At 35.3% G+C, this 20,089-nt stretch overlaps 1 protein-coding gene and 2 long non-coding RNA genes across 3 annotated transcripts; 2 read left to right on the top strand and 1 right to left on the bottom strand.

Moving 5' to 3' along the window:
* Window positions 1-457: 457 nt before the first annotated feature.
* Window positions 458-1,506, bottom strand: LOC128236210 (uncharacterized). The gene is made up of 2 exons (XR_008261289.1): window positions 1,298-1,506; window positions 458-874 (listed from the first exon to the last, which is right to left on the bottom strand). It is a non-coding gene; the product is annotated as an uncharacterized LOC128236210 (long non-coding RNA).
* Window positions 1,507-9,509: 8,003 nt separating this feature from the next.
* On the top strand, window positions 9,510-16,229 carry LOC128233800 (uncharacterized). Its single transcript, XR_008260783.1, has 3 exons — window positions 9,510-9,571; window positions 11,231-11,441; window positions 16,085-16,229. It is a non-coding gene; the product is annotated as an uncharacterized LOC128233800 (long non-coding RNA).
* A 624-nt stretch (window positions 16,230-16,853) lies between these two features.
* LOC128233723 (uncharacterized) lies at window positions 16,854-19,351 on the top strand. Its single transcript, XM_052947539.1, has 4 exons — window positions 16,854-16,881; window positions 17,638-17,820; window positions 18,071-18,451; window positions 19,276-19,351. The coding sequence occupies exons 2-4, from the start codon at window positions 17,645-17,647 to the stop codon at window positions 19,298-19,300; spliced, it is 582 nt and encodes a 193-aa protein (XP_052803499.1). The 5' UTR covers window positions 16,854-16,881; window positions 17,638-17,644; the 3' UTR covers window positions 19,301-19,351.
* Window positions 19,352-20,089: the final 738 nt, after the last annotated feature.

Raw genomic sequence — 20,089 nt, 5'->3', positions numbered from 1 at the left:
GGCCGTTCGTAAAACATATCATTTAAAAAAAGGCCTAAGAGGTTTTAGATTTTTTTTTAAATGCCTTTTGTTTTGATAAAAAAGTGTAAAGGAAAAGTATGTTGAACTGAACATTTTGATATTTGAGCTCCTAGTTCTTACGCTTCAATTTTATACAAAAAATACTTAACATAAATAACGTGAACAAATACATAAATGTTTGTACATGATCGGGATATTCGCTTGTTTTCATGGTTGTCCCTGGAAACGTTGCGTTTTATTTGGATTTGTTTTATTTAAAAAGATGCCGATTTCCCATCGCATTGTTGATCTTGGATATCAGATATTAACAATAACCATGCAATAGTGTTGACACTTAAAACATGAACATATTGTTAATCATGATATGTGCGGCTCAGCAGGGTTGAAAGGTTGGAAAGGATAAAATAAATAAGTCAAACTAACAACAACAACAGCATAATGTTTAAATGAAACACTGATTTAATATTATTAATAGAGATCAGTTAAAAATGAGAAGGATAAAATGAATAAGTCCAACCATTTACAACAACGGCAACAACAACAACAACAACAACAACATGTGTAAATGAAAATATAATATATTTTTTATTTGAAAGAGATCATTCGGATAAAATGTACACATATTATTGACTGATACAAGTGTTCTCACGGATAAGTTCACAGAACGTGTGCACATGTATTTTCATGTCAATCGATATAGAAAACAGCATAAGTTCCAAAGATCAAACATTTAGTCGAAACATAAACGTTTTGCTTTCTTCTTTTCTTCTCCTATTCTGCTCGCCTTTATAGAACCCTTTTCTGCTCCGCAATGGATATCTAACATGGCGAGTAATAACCTTCCCGGTGGGTCCTAAAAAACAAAACTAAAATATCTGTCTGTTTTCAGCTGTAGATTTTATTAATCTAAGATGATATTACAACAACAACAAAAACAAAAACAACATAAACAGCAGCAAAAACAACAATACAACAGCAGCAGCATCAATTATACTTAAAACAAGAACTACCACTACCACAACTGCCATTCCTGTTACTTCAACAAGTTTTATAATGACTGCTACAATTATTTCATCTGCTTCTGTTGATGCTGCTGCTGCTGATGATGATGATGATTATGATAGTGGTGGTGGCGTTGGTGGTGGTGGTTGCGGTGGGGGCGGCGTCGGCGTCGACGATGACGACGACGACGAGGATGATGAGATGATGATGATGATGATGATGATGATGCCACTGCTCCCGCTGCTGATACATTAATTTGTTTTTTGAAATTTACCTTGGCAGCGTGTTCCCTGATATCCTTGACTGATACAGCAGCCATCCTATCAAAACCACTTGTGGAAGTTATAACTAGATATATAAACACAAAGCACAGGCAAATTTTATTCATTTTACAGGTGTATCTTTCTTGAACTGAATAATATCAGTATTACCACCGACTTCAATGTTGTTTATACAATAATCGCACACACCAGTATAAGTGCAATAACATGTTTGATTTTCAAGTACGTGATTGATGTTGGTGGGATATTCGTCGAAAACATTAAATTAAGTGCTTTGTGGTTAACCGAATTCATTGTTTATTTGCAAATGAATAAAACTGAAGGCAATTTACAATTACAACGAATAATTTGAAATAACAATTCTGACAAAGATAAAAATAACAAATGAATCATTCATTAAAATCAAAGTGCCAAAGGCACAGGTGGCTGGCACAATCAGAACCGTTCAGTTAGAGAATAGCTCCTTTTTCCGATCTTTCTGAACAATTCAATGAAGAGCGCTAGCTATCTTTTTTAAATGTTTAATTTATATTTTAGCCAGATTGTAGTCAATCCAAGTTTTAAGTGTTGAAGGAAAAAGTAAAAACAAAAATTATATTCGGTGTTTTACGATAGTGAAAGTGGATGACAAGATGGAGACATTCCTGCTTATTCGCCTTCCTCCGTGCGACTGGCTCAGCTCTCAGTATTGCTACATTTATGGTGACCACATTAGCATCCAAAAGAAACTTGCCTACAACCGATGTTGCTACGATTATGACACATGGTCTGTGCGTATAAACCAATTAAATGTGAAATATCTCTTTCAATTTCAAAAATTAAAACAAACACTCCCTCGCAAAAGCAGCATATAGTAAAACAAAAATCCACGAATTTCTCTTCCATGTTCAAGTCAAGCCGAGAAACGACATGTCCTGTCTACAGGAGAATACGGCTGATATCTGACAACGAGAGCAATTGAACTATTTAGTTGAAAAACTGTCGTTACCAATTGTTAAATCCCCATGATTAAATTACACAGTGCCGAACTTTTTTGAACACATATATATATATATGTTCACGAGTACTCGTACTTCGCTACTCGTAAAAAGATATGTGTTAATATGACACTCGTTAAACAAAATACGATCTTACACTGAAATCAATAAATATCCTCTATATTTTTTGGAGTTTAGATATTTCAGATGATTTTCTTTCCAAAGTTTATTCTTTTGTTACCAATCTCTAGGTTTCTTAAGGCTGATTTCCTGGAAATGAATTCCAAAACAAGTTGTATGTACAAGCAGGTATGGTCTCGCTTAATTTTTCACTTTATTTTAAGAAAATGAGCATTGGTTTGTATTAGGTTAGGAAATGAGCATACACTGGATGATCAGTGTTTGATTAAAATGTTTTGATTTCAAAATGTCAATTTTGTTACATTCAATAAAGAAAGTCAGCATTACCTGTACCGCATTCCGTGATGAAGACAATTAAAGAAAATTGATTGATCAAAATGTTCATGTACATGAGTTATTTTAATACTAATTTATTCTATTCATTATAAAAATTGGAAACATAAATTTTGGCTTTATTTGATAACTGAATATTTAACCTTACACGAGCAGAGAGCTGTTGGGATTGATCTTTGTCTGATATATTGGTAACCATGAAGTCTCCGATATTCGAAACATGACTGTTTGCTTTCATCACAGCCAGGAATTATTTTTATTTAGCAATAAAGTAATGGCATTGTATTTATGTTTATGCATTTGTACCATGTTCAAGTACAAAAATATATTGTTTTACCAGATCGCTTGTCACTCGCTCCAATTAAGTAGGAAAATGGAAAAAAAGGTTTCGCCTTTTCAAAACAAAATACGATTACCTAGAAACCAATTTGTTGTGACCTTAATAGCAGTATCAAATAAACTGATAACTTTCTATATTCAAATCATTTTGTTTTTGGTGTGAATTTTTGTTCGCGACATATTCTACTAGTAGACATAGTGTTAGTTGTATTTGATGTGTGTTTTGCCAAATACACATGTGACCGGATATCTTTCATCATTTTCTGCAGTGCATATGATTTTCATATGTTATTTTAAAGCACGTATGCTCAATCAAGCAAAAAGATACAATTACAATACTGTACAAGGCATAGTGTATACGAATAAAAAACTTACATTGAAAGATATGCATACATATAGGTGAAATATTCACTCTTACGTATACCAAAATCTGCGATGTTTTTGTTTAATTTGTCATTATTTTATTGTTCTTATATTTTGCTTCTTTCTGCATGGAGTATTTTTATTCGTACAGTAACAAATGAATGCCAATATGTTTACTGTTAAACTTGGAAATAGACATACATAGTTTATAATCTTTTAAAATTCGCAAGGTTTCTTGACAACATTTTGGTTAATCATACTGCAAAAAATGAAATATGATATAGAGCACAAGTGTTAGTTTCAATATGTATGAACGTGTAAGAACGTATTTTATTACACAAGTGTCATATAAAAACATATTTTCACGAGTGGTGAAGCCACGAGTAAAAATGTAGTATTTTTATGATCACGAGTGAAATTAAATACGATCTTACACTGAAATAAACAAATTTTCTGTTTCTTTTATGCTTATAATCGGAGTTTTATTTGTTGTTTTTTTATTTATTTCTGAATTACCCCCTTTTTTGAAAAGGGTGGGCTTTACGCCGCTACCCGTGGGGCGCCCCTCATGCATAATTATAGCTGTCAACTTTTCTACTTTCGGTTTGCTGAGAAATAGTTCTCTGCTATTCATTCTTATAGCTTTATATTCGCTCGTTTTTTATTGCAAAGCTTTATGAACAGTAAACAATGAAGTATTATTAGTGCACATATTTTCCAAAAAATAATGAAAACACTTTTTATTTTAAGATGGGCATGAATACATATCCAAATTACTACGCCGCTATTTAAAGAATGAAAATTTGGAAGGTCAAATGTGTTAGCAATACAAACGTGGATACTCATTGGATTTTAACCATTCTTCTTAGTTAAAGCCTGCATGTACGCGTGTTTTTATAGTAAGTTAATATTCAGTTATCTTACTGTCAGAGACCAGTCTGTTTTGCTTTAAAATGTTTGTTTTTCAGATAAAGAGTAAATGCCACGCTAGTTTGTTGACACATTTTGAGTTGCGGGTGGGGTAAAAAATACCGGTTCTATCTGTAAATTGGTGTGTGAATTCTCCGGGAAGCTCATTTTACGTACTACAACGGCAAACTGTTCAAAATACATTTGAACGATGATATAAAATTTTATTTATGTTTGAACATTTGTTTTTGTCTGTAATTTGTTTGGTATGAAAGCAAATGTTCGAACATTCAGCTTCAAAGATCAGTAAAATGTTTGATAAACGGGATAACCGGTAATAAACGGTAAGTTGTTAATTTCCAATTTTATATTTATTTAAATTTATAAAATATTTCTTTATTTTTGTTTTTTAACATTTTTTTATATGATTTACTGAAGTCCAGTGTTCTGTTTTGATCAAGGCAAGTACATGTAACAACAAAGGAATTTAAAAGTAGTTCTGAAAGTTGATATTTTCACTCCTTATTTTGCAGTGAAAATATCAAATTGATATTTTCACTGCTGTTATTTCACTGTTAAAACCCCATATTTCATCGTTAAGCATGAAAGAAAGTTTTATATTTCACCGAATGAGCACCAAAAGCTATATATCATAAGCATATTTTCTTTTTATTTCATGCCTAAAAAGATATACAATGAAAGCTTTTTTTTTCCGAAAAGCGCACCAAATTGTATGCCGACATAGCGTCATTTCGGAAATGACGTCTTTTAAATTGCGTGAGAACGGTCTAAAACTACAAACTATCAAATTGTTTGAAACAGTGATTATCATTTTTTTTTTACTGAGAAAACTGTATAAGCCACCGGAAAGCACATAATAAAAGCAAATAATTATAAAAAAAAATGGCTAACTGTTTAAAAGTCTACAAGTACTCGGACAGGTAGTTTGACCAAAAAGAGACAAATTATTACAATATATAGCACACGCTTCCAACAAAATCTTCATAACAGTGTTGAACATTTTCATACAAACCATTGCCTCGTAACGGTAATAAAAAAGACATAACGACGCAAAAACGTCAATGGCAAAATAACAAACGTAATCTTTATGACAAATGACATAAAATGTGTGTCTTGTATAGCTATAATTATGCATTAAAGACCAGTGAAAAACAAAAAAATATGCAAAGATTCTCAATGGCGATCCGGTCATTGCCTGTGAAGAAGATTTTGTCATCAACTTGTAGTTCAAACTTGTTTGGCTTCTTACAATTAAAATTCTACTGATAAAAGACGTAGCAGATTCAGATTCAGATTCTTTTTTATTAAGTAACTCGAACACAAAGTGTTCCTCATTACATGATATATATAATACATTCAATTAAACATATATACAACGATAACATGATAGGTTTGAAATCTCAGACATGAAAAAAAATGAATATCAATATATTAACATAAATCTTTGCATTAGATACTTTTACGTTACACTAACATTTCACTTACACTCACAGGGAGGGTGGACAAACAACTTACTAGTAAATATTTATCATATTTGTCATGATGAAAGCTATATTTTTTTTAAATATATTATCGATATTATGGTATGCAAAAAAACTAAAATGTAACCTTTAATAAAGATCATGAAAAAATATTTACAGTGTTATAACGACGTTCAAATGCTTTAGAAATAAATTTGCACAAAATAAGCTGAACGGTATATTTATTATCGTGCAGAAGATCAATAAATTTCTTCATACTAGGCCTAACGATATATATTTTCTTCCCAAATATATTCTACTTAAGTCATCTTAATTATACATCACAAACACAAACAAAATGAAACTCATCTTTAATGTCACCATTATAACATACGGTGCAATAACGTTCATGATGATCAATTCTGTTATTTCCATAACGCCCAGTTTCAATACGTAACTGGTGAGACGAGAGTCTCAATTAAGTAAGAGGAATTCGAAACTTTGAAGAAAATTTATCCAGATACATAGAGCGTTCGAAGAAGTTTTAAAATGTTTGTAAGTACACAAGACTGGGCTGTTATGTATAGAGTTATACGAAGATTGTTTAAATTGATCAATATGGCGTTCTTTAAAAACTAAATAGAACGCATTCACATCGACACAGCTAGGATTTATCCAAACACTTGGAAAACCAGTTGTGTTAAGCAACATTTTTACATTACTAGCCCAATTGGTTTTCCCTTACGCACAATCTGATAAAAGATTATTATACAAAGTACTAACGATTATATTATCGCTATTAAGCGTTTTACACCAAAATTCTATAATTCGTGTATGTCTTGTTATATACATCGGATATCCTCCTAGTTCACCATAAATTGACAGTGTAGATGTGGACTGTTTAACATGTAATAATAATTTACAAGACATCAGATGAACCCTTTCAAATTCCTTATTTTTTCCAAATCCCCATATTTCACAACCGTAATTCAGAACTGATGAGACAAATGCATCAAACTGTACTTGGTTTTAAAGGCTTATTTTAACATTAGAAAGAAGGACATTAAGAGCCTTTAAACCTTTACCAGCAAGTGTCGATTGAATTAATATAAAGCTTCCAGTATAATTAAACACCGTTCCAAGATAGTTGAAATTATCAACAACTTCTAAGGTACAGCCATTGTATGTCCATTTTTCAAAAATTCTGACAGGACCTCATTTCCTAAACACAACTATTTTACTTTTATCTGGATTACTTTCTAATCCCCAACATTTACAATATGAATTCAACAACTGTTTTGCAAATCTTCTGGGGACTGCCCCATTATAACCATAGCATCTGCAAAAAAACATAAGTATAAAAGATATTTATTCTAAAGTAATACCTGAGTCAATTCTATCAAATAAATATAACTCGTTTTTCCACGAACACCTACATTATATAACTTAACCCAAAAACCATTTCTATACATACTGTCAAAGGCTTTCTTAAAATCTATAAATGCGCAGGCTAGGTGTTTATTTTCATTCAAAAATTTACTTAAAGCAGCATTCAGCGCAAAAATTGCATCAACTGTTGAGCGACCTTTTCTAAAACCAAATTGGGCATCATATAATAATAATATACTTATTTCCAGCCCAATGTGTTATACGTTTATTAAGTATTCCCGTGAAAATTTGACAAGCGTAATACCTCTACAGTTATTTACATCAAGGGGGGGTCATTTTTCTTAAACAAAGGCACTATAATATCTTCCATCCATCGGTCGGGAAAACACTCGGTATGAAGAATACCGTTAAAAATGTCTACTATAAATGAGACGATAAAACGTCAATAGTTGCAATAAAGTACTCATTTAACAATTTGTCACCAGCGAAAGGTTTATTTTTCCTTAATTTTTTTGTAATATTTCCAATTTCCTGCACAGTGGCTTTCTGGTCTTTAGGATAAAGTAATAAGAAAATATAAAAGTGAGTATATATAAATATGATAGTCTCATATCATGTCTGATTAAAGTCCGGAGGTCCTCGCGATGCTTTATTTAAAAGAAATGTATGGGAAATAGCAACTAAATCCCTAAATGTCAATAAGTTTCACCGACTTACTATATGCTAATGAGGTAGATAAGTGGGCGGAGCATAGCGCTTTGCACACAGTGCCCGAGCATTTGCCGGATTAGACTAGAGCAATAACTAGAGAAATGCATGTTCATATGAAATTTCACATAAGAAAAGTAAGCTCCTGTTTCTAAAATAAATGTAATGCAAGCAGTTTCGAATGAAAAGTATCGATGTTGTTCATCGCTCATTATTTTGTAAAATGTATTTTGTGTGAATGACGAAATAAAGTGTGGCAAATCATTAGGAGTGTAAATCTAAGATAGCAAAAGTGTGGCAAATCATGAGGAGTGTAAATCTAAGATAGCAAAAGTGTGGCAAATCATGAGGAGTGTAAATCTAAGATAGCAAAAGTGTGGCAAATCATGAGGAGTGTAAATCTAAGATAGCAAAAGTGTGGCAAATCATGAGGAGTGTAAATCTAAGATAGCAAAAGTGTGGCAAATCATGAGGAGTGTAAATCTAAGATAGCAAAAGTGTGGCAAATCATGAGGAGTGTAAATCTAAGATAGCAAAAGTGTGGCAAATCATGAGGAGTGTAAATCTAAGATAGCAAAAGTGTGGCAAATCATGAGGAGTGTAAATCTAAGATAGCAAAAGTGTGGCAAATCATGAGGAGTGTAAATCTAAGATAGCAAAAGTGTGGCAAATCATGAGGAGTGTAAATCTAAGATAGCAAAAGTGTGGCAAATCATGAGGAGTGTAAATCTAAGATAGCAAAAGTGTGGCAAATCATGAGGAGTGTAAATCTAAGATAGCAAAAGTGTGGCAAATCATGAGGAGTGTAAATCTAAGATAGCAAAAGTGTGGCAAATCATGAGGAGTGTAAATCTAAGATAGCAAAAGTGTGGCAAATCATGAGGAGTGTAAATCTAAGATAGCAAAAGTGTGGCAAATCATGAGGAGTGTAAATCTAAGATAGCAAAAGTGTGGCAAATCATGAGGAGTGTAAATCTAAGATAGCAAAAGTGTGGCAAATCATGAGGAGTGTAAATCTAAGATAGCAAAAGTGTGGCAAATCATGAGGAGTGTAAATCTAAGATAGCAAAAGTGTGGCAAATCATGAGGAGTGTAAATCTAAGATAGCAAAAGTGTGGCAAATCATGAGGAGTGTAAATCTAAGATAGCAAAAGTGTGGCAAATCATGAGGAGTGTAAATCTAAGATAGCAAAAGTGTGGCAAATCATTAGGAGTGTAAATCTAAGATAGCAAAAGTGTGGCAAATCATGAGGAGTGTAAATCTAAGATAGCAAAAGTGTGGCAAATCATGAAGAGTGTAAATCTAAGATAGCAAAAGTGTGGCAAATCATTAGGAGTGTAAATCTAAGATAGCAAAAGTGTGGCAAATCATTAGGAGTGTAAATCTAAGATAGCAAAAGCTGGAACCATTCAAACATTTGATGTTTGCTCAAATATCGTCTTTGAAGACCCCAATTTTCATATGAGCGAAAATGATGCTTTTACTGTACAAGTCGTTTCAGCCGAGCTACATATAGACCATGTTATCTCTATATAAATACAACGGAATTTAAGTTAATGAACATAGATGCGATAATGACCTTTATTTCGAAAGCTTTCGTTGACTAAATTGGAATAATTCAATAAGGTACGTCATGTGTTTAAATTTTAGTAATTATAATCTATAATGTCCGTCCGGCCGTCCGGCCGTCTGTCTGAACGTCTGTCTGTATGTCTGTACGTCTATACATCTGTCTGTCCGTCAGTCTGTCTGCACAACTTTCCTTCTGTTTGTCTTTACATATTTCCGTCTGTCTGTCCGTCTGTTTGTCGGTACATTTGTACGTCTGTCTGCACGTATGTCTGTACGTCAATCTGTACGTCTGTCTGTACGTATTCTGTACATCTGTGTGTCCGTTTGTCTGTACGTCTGTTTGCACGCCTGTCTGTTTGAATGCTTGTTTGCACGTCTGTCTGTCCATCTTTCTGAATATCTGTATGTCTGAACTTGATATTGATTCTGAGACGGATTAAGTAATTATAATCTTTTATGTCCGTCCGGCCGTCTGTCTTTACGTATGTCTGTCTGTCTGTCTGTCTGTCTGTACGTAAGTACGTCTTTCTGTATGTCTGTACGTCTGTACATTTGTCTGTCCGTCTGTCTGTCTGTCTGCACGTATGTCCGTCTGTTTTTCTGTACGTATGTCCGTCTGTTTGTCAGTACGTTTGTACGCCTGTCTGTCTGTAGGTCTATATATTTATGTGCACGTCTGCCTGTACGTCGGTCTGTACGTCTGTCTGTACGTCTGTACATCAGTCTGTACGTATGTGTGTACGTCTGTACATCTATCTGCACGTATGCCTGTACGTCTGTCTGCTCGTCTGTACATCTGTCTGCACGTATGTCTGTATGTACGTATGTCTGTACGTCTGTCTGTCCGTCTGTTAGTCCGTCTGTTTGCACGTCTGTCTGTCCGTCTGTTTGCATGTCGGTCTGAGCGTCTATCTGTACGTCTGTTTGTACGTCCTCTGTGCACTTGTCTGTATGTCTGTCTGGCCGTATGTTTGCACGCCTGTTTCTCCGTCTGATTGCACGTTTATCTGTCTGTCTGTCTGTCTGTCCGTCCGCCCGTCTGTTTGCACACCTGTCTGTCCGTCTGCTCGCACGTTTATCTGTCCGTCTGTCTGCCCGTCTGTTTGCACGTCTGTCTGTCCATCTGTCTGTACATCTGTACGTCTGTACGTGATATTGTTTCTAAGGCAGATTTTGTTATTATTTATACCACTAAAAGTATATTCCAATATATATAAAACTACAGGGACGGGCCCAATAACATAACAACAAAGTGAGGTTGAAAGGCACACACATCAAGTACATATGCATACGTATAAATGCCAAATAGAACTTCTATACAATAATAATAATAATGTTCGTGTCTTACAGATCTTTTGTATTTTTTCTTAGTTAAGACATGCTGGCAAATATTTACCACTATCTTGATCTTTTATACTTACATGTATCACGTTCGTTGGCACGATACTATGCAAACGTGTGGTGTTAAGTGTTGTGGGAATATCGACGTTACAAATAAATAAAGACTGCCCCGTCTAGATGACCACAGACTAAACATAAAGCAAGTGCACTAACAGGATCCTCATCATTCTGGTCAATGAACGAAGGTCAAACAACAGAAACATTCTCCATCTGACAAAGACAAATCCTACCATCAATTGCAGGTGTGAGCGTTACGGTCGGCAGGATTTTGAACGTCCACTTGATTAAACCAAATATGATGATCTGTTGTAGATAAGTCTGAACTAGAAATGCAACGCATAAGCGTTATTGTCCTTGTTGGGTTAGTAACTGTTGGTGTCACGTTACCAGGGATACACGCGGACAGTGAACATGTAGGGCCATCAGGAAAAACCGGAAGTGCTCCAAATGCCAATAACGCCAACAATCCCGCAACGAATCCAGAACAGATATTAAGACAACAGTGTAAACGAATTTGTGCCAAGTGAGCATAACATTATATATAAAATTGTGTTTTAGATAATGCTGAGGAATGAGTATGTTAAATGTTAGTTTATATTTAAGGATGATAGTCAGCGTCACGTTTCGCTACTGCCGTTACACACAAATATCTCCAAACATTAAAACTGTTGTTCCAAAAAGCTGAAACACTTTGACATGAAGCACATTGTAAAATGTAAAGGCCATTTTTACTCGAACAAACGTTCTGGCAATGTGTTTTATATTGCTTTTAAGTTTGGATATTTAAGTTTGGATATTATTTTGTTCAGTTCCGCCTTGCGGTACCCATTGGTCGCTCCTGGTGAAAATGCAATTCTAACATTGTAGTTTCAAGTTATTTATGAATTGCAATTAAGAACGTAAACACGCTTTTTACTGCCTTACAATTGAGGTTAAGACTTACAGAAGATGGTAGTGTACGGTTGTCATAGTCTGCATGCTGTGTATTCTATACAGATAAATATATAGGACATTGGTGGCGAGATCATGTATAAACATGTTTAGCAATGAGATAGCATAAAGATGCCCTAAATGACCTTATCTACGTCATGTTTTAATCTGGCAGACATTGAGTTATTTGGAATCGTGAGAGATGTGAACAAACTGTTTGTAACAATTATACAACTTCATCAGAAACTGAAGTAAATGTTTTGTTTAAATGAGTATCTGCCAGTTGCTGTTTTGTGAGTGTCATTAAAAAAACTCATTGAATTAAAACGGTATTTGAAGACAAATATGTCGCCAACATTATATCTTGAAAAGAGGTCCGTTTAAGAGTGATTAAATGTCTTTAAACGAAAGATGTTAAAACTTACTCCCTCGCGGAAGAACATGAGACATGTGTGAATGCAGTTCAAAGCATTTTTCTCGGTTAACAGTTTGGTTATAAGTAAATAATAATCCTACAAGAACTAGTGTACTTGTTTGACAGAATGTCCGTGACGCTACGAATGCGATGCCATGTATAAAACACAGATTACAGGGCATTCTAATGCCTATGTCAAGATTAAACATGTAGACATTCTCAGTAGTAGATATTCCTAAGCAGACTTTCTCAGTAGACATTCTTACTGGACACATTCAATATACTTGCTAAGTAGACATTCTCAGTAGACATTCTTACTGGACACATTAAATATACTTGCTAAGTAGACATTCTCAGTAGACATTCTTACTGGACACATTCAATATACTTGCAAAGCAGACATTCTCAAGTAGACATTCTCAGTAGACATTCTCATTAGACATTATCAAGTGGACATTCTCAGTAGACATTCTCCGTAGACATTCTAAGTAGACATACTCGTTAGACATTCTCAAGTAGACGTTCTCAGTAGACATTCTAAGTAGACATTCTCATTAGACATTCTCAAGTAGACGTTCTCAGTAGACATTCTCAGAAGACATTCTCATTAGAAACTCTCAGTAGATATTCTCAGTAGATATTCTCAGTAGACATTCTCATTAGACATTCTCAGGGAGACGTTCTCAGTAGACATTCTCAGTAGACATTCTCAAGTGGACATTCTCAGTAGACATTCTCCGTAGACATTCTAAGTAGACATTATCATTAGACGTTCTCAAGTAGACGTTCTCAGTAGACATTATCAGTAGACAGTCATTCTCATTAGACATTCTCAGTAGACAATCTCAGTAGATATTCTCATTAGACATTCTCAAGGAGACGTTCTCAGTAGACATTCTTAGTAGATATTCTCAAGTAGACATTCTCAGAAGACATTCTCAGTAGTCATTCTCAGGAGACATTTCCATGTAACGCGCAATGCATTATCAATAATGCAATAAGAATTCACCAGACATTCCCCATAGACATTCTCAGTAGACATACTCAATAGACTTTCACAATTGACATTCTCAGTGGCCTTTCTCAGTAGCCATTCTCAGCCGTCGCCATACTCAGTAGACATTCTCCGTAGACATTCTCAGTAAACATTCTCAGAATACATACTACGTAGACATTTTTAGTAGCCATTCTCAGGAGTAGACATTCTCAGTAGTAGACATTCTCAGAAGCCCCCCTTCTCAGTAGCCATTCTCAGTAATAGACATTCTCAGTAGTAGACATTCTCAGTTTTAGACATTCTCAGTAGTAGACATTCTCAGTATTAGCCATTCGCAGTAGTAGATATTCTATGAGCCATACTCAGTAGTAGACATTCTCAGTAGCCATTCTCAGCAGTAGCTATGCTCAGTAGCCCTTCTTAGAAGTAAACATTCCCAGTAGCCATTCTCAGTAGTAGCCATTCTCAGTGGCCATTCGCATGCAGTAGCCATTCTAAGTAGAAGTCATTCTCAGCAGTAATCATTCTCAGTAGTATTTCTCAGTAGAGATTCTCAGTAGACATTCTCAGTAGCCATTCTCAGTAGAGATTCAAAGTAGCCATTCTCAGTAGTAAACATTCTCAGTAGTCAACATTCTCAGTAGCCATTCTCAGTAGCCATTCTTAATAGTAAACATTCTCAGTAGCCATTTTAGGAGCCATTCCAAGCAGTAGCCATTCTCAGTAGCCATTCCCAGTAGTAGCCATTCTCAGTAACCATTCTTGATAGCCATTCAAAGTAGCCATTTTCAGTAGCCATTTTCAGAGGCCTTTCTCAGTAGCCATTCTGAGTAGCCATTCTCCGTACACATTCTCAGCAGACATTTTTAGTAGCCATTTCTAACAGTAGCCATTCTCAGTAGCCATTCCCAGTAGTAGCCATCCTCAGTAGCCATTCTCAGTAACCATTCTCAGTAGCCATTCTCAGCAGTAGCCATTCTCAGTAGCCATTTTCAGTAGACATTCTCAGTAGCCATTTTCAGTAGCCATTCTCAGTAGCCGTTCGTATGCAGTAGCAATTACTAGTAGAAGACATTCTTAGCAGAAAACATTCTCAGTAGAGATTCTAAGTAGAGATTCTCAGTAGCCATTCTCAGTAGAGATTCTCAGTAGACATTCTCAGTAGCCATTCTCAGTAGAGATTCTCAGTAAACATTCTCAGTAGCCCCCCTACTCAGTAGACATTCTCAGTAGTAAACATTCTCAGTAGTAGACATTCTCATTAGACATTCTCAGTAGCCATTCTCAATAGTAAACATTCTCAGGAGCCCCCCTTCTCAGTAGCCATTCTCAGTAGCCATTCTCAGTAGCCATTCGCATGCAGTAGCCATTCTTAGTAGGATACATTCTCAGCAATAAATATTTTCAGTGGTCATTCTCTGTAGAGATTCTCAGTTGACACTCTCAGTAGCCATTCTCGGTAGATATTCTCAGTAGTAAACATTCTCAGTAGCAAACATTCTCAGTAGTAAACATTCTCAGTAACCATTCTCAGTAGGCATTCTCAGTAGCCATTCTCAATAGTAAACATTCTCAGTAGCCCCCTTTCTCAGTAGCCATTCTCATTAGTAAACATTCTCAGTAGCCATTCTCAGTAGCCATTCTCAATAGTAAACATTCTCAGTAGCCCCCCTTCTCAGTAGCCATTCCCATTAGTAAACATTCTCAGTAGCCATTCTCAGTAGCCATTCTCAATAGTAAACATTCTCAGTAGCCCCCCTTCTCAGTAATCATTCTCATTAGTAAACATTCTCAGTAGCCATTCTCAGTAGCCATTCTCAATAGTAAACATTCTCAGTAGCCCCCCTTCTCAGTAGCCATTCTCAATAGTAAACATTCTCAGTAGCCATTCTCAGTAGCCATTCTCAATAGTTAACATTCTCAGTAGCCCCCCTTCTCAGTAGCCATTCTCAATAGTAAACATTCTCAGTAGCCATTCTCAGTAGCCATTCTCAATAGTAAACATTCTCAGTAGCCCCCCTCCTCAGTAATCATTCTCATTAGTAGACATTCTCAGTAGTAGACATTCTCAGTAGCCATTTTCAGTAGTCGATATTCTATGAGCCATACTCAGTAGTAGACATTCTCAGTAGACATTTTCAGTAGACATTCTCAGTAGCCATTCTCAGTAGTAGCCATTCTCAGTAACCATTCTCACTAGCCATTCTAAGTAGCCATTTTCAGTAGCCATTTTTAGAGGCCATTCTCAGTAGCCATTCTCAGTAGCCATTCTCCGTACACATTCTCAGTAGACATTTTTAGTAGCCATTCCTAGCAGTAGTCATTCTCAGTAGCCATTCAAAGTAGTAGCAATCCTCAGTAGCCATTCTCAGTAACCATTCCCAGTAGCCATTCTCAGCAGTAGCCATTCTCAGTAGCCATTTTCAGTAGCCATTCTTAATAGCCATGCTCAGTAGCCATTTTCAGTAGCCATTTTTAATAGCCATGCTCAGTAGCCATTCTCAATAGTAGATATTTTCAAGTAGACATTCACTGGATAGTGGTTACACATTGACAATGGTAAAACAAGAATAACCGAGACGTATTTAGAAGGCAAAACTCATTTGTGCTTAGTAAGGGTAAAGCAGAGTTAATCAATCAATAAGGACTATATTTCAAGTTGTTAATAATGCATGTTTAACAGTTTTGGTGTATTGGTTTAGAGTACAGTTTATTAAGTGCTCTATCATAACTTTTATATACAATTAAAAAATAAGTTTGAATCCCATCGATATTTATTTATAGTTTTCAATTTTATAGTTTTACCATACAATATTGTTTCCAGCCAAGGCCCGTGTCCACCAGAATGTGCGGAGGCCTTGATGGACCCCTGGGCTCAGGATTCGGTTGGCAGATAACATTGCGTTTCGATTATACTTATGCTTGTTGTGTGGTGTAAAGCTTTTGTCGATTAAAGTGTACTTCCAAAGCATATGTTTTGCTCATGCGTGTTACTCCCATAATGCGGCATCCATGGTCAAATCGATAGTTTACATCCGGCACATGCATACGTTAAATATGGCGGCTATACATGGTCGTCCATAATGCAGTTGTATATTTCTGAATGTTTCGGATCATTGAATATGTCTAAATGATTCTGGAAAATTGAATGCCGCTTAACCCAGGGTAAGGGGCGTTGACAAGCTTGCATTTATCATTTCTGTCAGTGAAATGTTTCAATCAGACGTCTTTTGGATGTATTTTGCGCTTCCGAAATATCTATTCCAGAACTAAGTTTAATTTCCCCTTTGCTAGGACAAATAGTTTGAATCGAATTTTGGTCTTTGAACTAATTATGTTTTGCCCTCACAGTTTTCAATAAAAGAAAACAATTATAAAATGTGAATAGGTTTGAAAACTCAAAATTATTATAGCCAAATTTTAGATGAGATAATACAATTCATGCTCAAGTCATGATTTAAGTTTAAGTCATAAATATCAACAAATTTATCGCATTTGTCCACGCAATTATTATATTTTTCTCTAACGCCTGACCAACTGAGCTAAATTTATCGTTGAGAAAGATAACAGCAGAAGAACAGTGAATGGGGAGGAACATGACGACATTATCAACAGTCCGAGGTAAGATTATACGTTGTTTACAATTGATCAACTGACGTTTTATTTTGTACTTAAAACGCCGCAATTCACACGTTGCTGCAAATTTTAGCAAAATCTCATCATTCTAGTTGTAATATGAGAGAAGACATTTTACAACCAAGTGTTTAAAGATATATGAAACATAGATAGAAAATGTAGAGCATTTGTTTGTGTCACAGTAGATTAATACAAAAAGAGTTGCTTTTTATTTTAATGTCCAGTGGTGGTATTCCATACTGGTCTTAATTGGATCAAATAACGATATAGCTAATCGGATCGCTCAATATAAATAAAAGCCCTCTAAGTTAATGGAGGCAATGATGTATGACCAGAAGATTGACTTAAGTTGCATACTGAATACCCCCCCCCCCCCCCATATCTACAGAGAGTCATTTTATACCAGTTAACACCCCCGGTGAATTCATATTTTAGTGTTTCATTAGCCGTTCTCGGGCGGTTATCCCAACATTAATTAATAAAGATTTTTGACACGTGTGTGGTCTGTTGGTGGTGTTTGGACGTTTGATTGTGTCTTGTTTGGGCCTTACCTTGTTCTTCTTAACAAGTCTATACGTGAGTGTTTGACAACTGCGCTTGTCCCTGTAGTGTCATTGTATAAGTAACCATTTTCACATTTTTTTAATCTTAACGAAAGTCTAACTATCAATGTCTACCCAAATATAACAGAAGTGTTTTCATCGCAACACTTTTTGATAGCCGTGGTATGTTCTTCTTCAGAAGGAGCATGGTCGTCACATGGTCAGCATGGTGTATCCACCCATGTATTGTCATAGTGTTTCTTTGTTTGATGCCAGTACACGGATTCGTCGTCGGAACAACACCATCACAGGCTGCGTTCGGTCTCGCGAATGCTGAGGTCAACATGGCCCTCTATCAGAAATGCAAAGGAATATGTGTAAAGTATGAACATTCTTTTGAAATTGCACCGAACAAGTATTGTAGTTTTAATGTATACGGGATTGGTGATGTTTCAGGGGTCGGCCACGGCTTGGGGATAAATAAGACACGTTTTAGTGATTGGCCATGGTTTTAGGGCCAGTCATAAGACTATTTCTTTTGCCAATTATATACTATCACATATGTATGTGTCCCTTTGTTATGCTGACATTTAGTGTTTGTGTCAAAACAGCCCGTATCAATTCGTTTTCAGTGGTCTGCCCTGTCCACCAGAATGCATGAACGTATTGAACGTGTGGAGTTTACGACCCGGCCCAGTCGATGAAACAGTTGCAGCCCCTAAACCTGACACTTACACGCAAACACATAAACCTACTGGCACCAATTCTATGAAAAACTACACTCATGGCCATTATTCTGCGTCATTGGATATCGAGAAGGCCAATGACAACAGTTCGACTCCTATAACTCTGAAACCTGCTCAGGTAGTATCACATGGCGCACTAGAGACTGCACTACACACATCAAGCAGCCACCAGATAGGGTCAGCAACCGGAAGCCAAAGTCAGATAGCCCACAACATGTCGGTTATCCACGGGGAAGGCTTCCATAAGGGACAAGTTATTGGGAGAAGGTATTGTTGTCCAAATCATACTATAGTTGCTAGAAATCTTGTTTTATGCTGCGTGATATTCGTCCGTCATATCGAATCATCACATTCATTGATTTTAGAATATTATATATCAATTGATTTAAATCTCGAAGACTTTTTTCTGTAATGGTTTCGGAACAGCTAAGTATTGATACCTACACTTCTAATGGTCAAACATTCCATAGTTACTCAGCATTTCAACTGCGTAAATAAATCTGAATAAAATGGCAATTCTCTCATGATCCTCCTAAATATCTCAAGTCTGGTTATATTTCCAGTGGCGTTTAAAGCTGCACTCTCACAGATTTACCATTTTGACAACTGTTTTTATTTTTTGTCTTGGAACGAGCAATTTTTTTCCGAAAATCCATGGAAACCAGTTATATAAGACTGCTGACAAAAAATAAGATCGCAGATTTTTATATTTAAGTTCAAATATTTATGTTTTGTTAGTAACGGTTTAAGCCATAAAACATTAATTTTCTAACAGAAATATGAAAATCGGCGATTTGATCTTTTGTCAGCAATCTTATATCATTGGTTTGAAGATGTTTACGCAAAAATTTGCTCTTTCCAAGACAACAAATAAACAAGTTGTAAAAATGGTTTATCTGTGAGAGTGCAGCTTTAAAATGACTTCGCCCATAATGTATGTTATAAATTTTGAGTTTCAATCAAAATGCGTGAACGCTTATGCTCGAAGTACTTACTATAAGTGTAATAATAACTTTAATATACATGTATCAACACCGGCGCGTACACCAAACACTTGTCTTTGTGCAATAAACGTTATTTTCTATTTACAGGTCAAATATGAGATTCAGGGATTGAACATAATGAACATTTTTAAAATGAAATTGTTGCAATAAAGTTACAAAGAACAAACTTCGCGTTTATTTGATACTTTTTTCTCTTGGATGTTTGCTTTGCTTTTTGTTTATGAAATTATTGCTATGTAGTACCTATGTATACCAGACTCGTACAAAAGCTATATGTATACATGTATAAACAATTGTTGGTTAATGGTACAAAAATATACATATCCATTGATCGGTTAATTGTACAAAAAACATATATACATGTATAAACAAATGTCGGTTAACGGTACACTAAAACAAATAAACAGTGTGTGTATACCACGTGATAAATTACGTCATAAATGCTTCTTCGGGAGCACTGGCACCGGATTTTCAAACTCAATCATTTTTTTAAAAATCCAAAAAAATCTCAATGTGAAAAAATATTGAAAAAATATTTTTTTTATAAATATGCACTTTGTACTGTATATTATAATAATAGTTTTCAATATTTTCTCACATTTTCGGTATTATAATTTTTAGTTTAGAATTATGAGGATTTTTTTGACTTTTAAAAAAAATGATTGAGTTTGAAAATCCGGTGCCAGTGTTCGGGAGAAAACATTTTGCTTCAAATGAAGATTTTAAACGAAGATAACTTTACTATATATTCACCAAATTGAATGAAACATGGCGCAGTCTACGCCGCTTAAAATGTCCCGCATTCGGCATTTTACAAGAGTTTGATAAAGAGTTTAGTTTCTTAAAACACTTTTCACGAAACTGCCGCATAATGGAGCACTGTCAAAACATTATTTTGGAA

The sequence above is a fragment of the Mya arenaria genome, chromosome 5, assembly GCF_026914265.1.
Source record: "Mya arenaria isolate MELC-2E11 chromosome 5, ASM2691426v1".
Taxonomy (NCBI): domain Eukaryota; kingdom Metazoa; phylum Mollusca; class Bivalvia; order Myida; family Myidae; genus Mya; species Mya arenaria.
This window is presented reverse-complemented; position numbering and strand designations above follow the sequence as displayed.

What these genes read in the sequence shown, in the direction of transcription:
- LOC128233723 (XM_052947539.1), top strand. Translation starts at nt 17,645, where the DNA reads ATGGTCGTCACATGGTCAGCATGGTGTATCCACCCATGTATTGTCATA. An exon ending in TGCAAAGGAATATGTGTAAA is followed by an intron (nt 17,821 to 18,070) that starts GTATGAACATTC and finishes ATTCGTTTTCAG; the next exon opens with TGGTCTGCCCTGTCCACCAG. An exon ending in GGACAAGTTATTGGGAGAAG is followed by an intron (nt 18,452 to 19,275) that starts GTATTGTTGTCC and finishes TTCTATTTACAG; the next exon opens with GTCAAATATGAGATTCAGGG.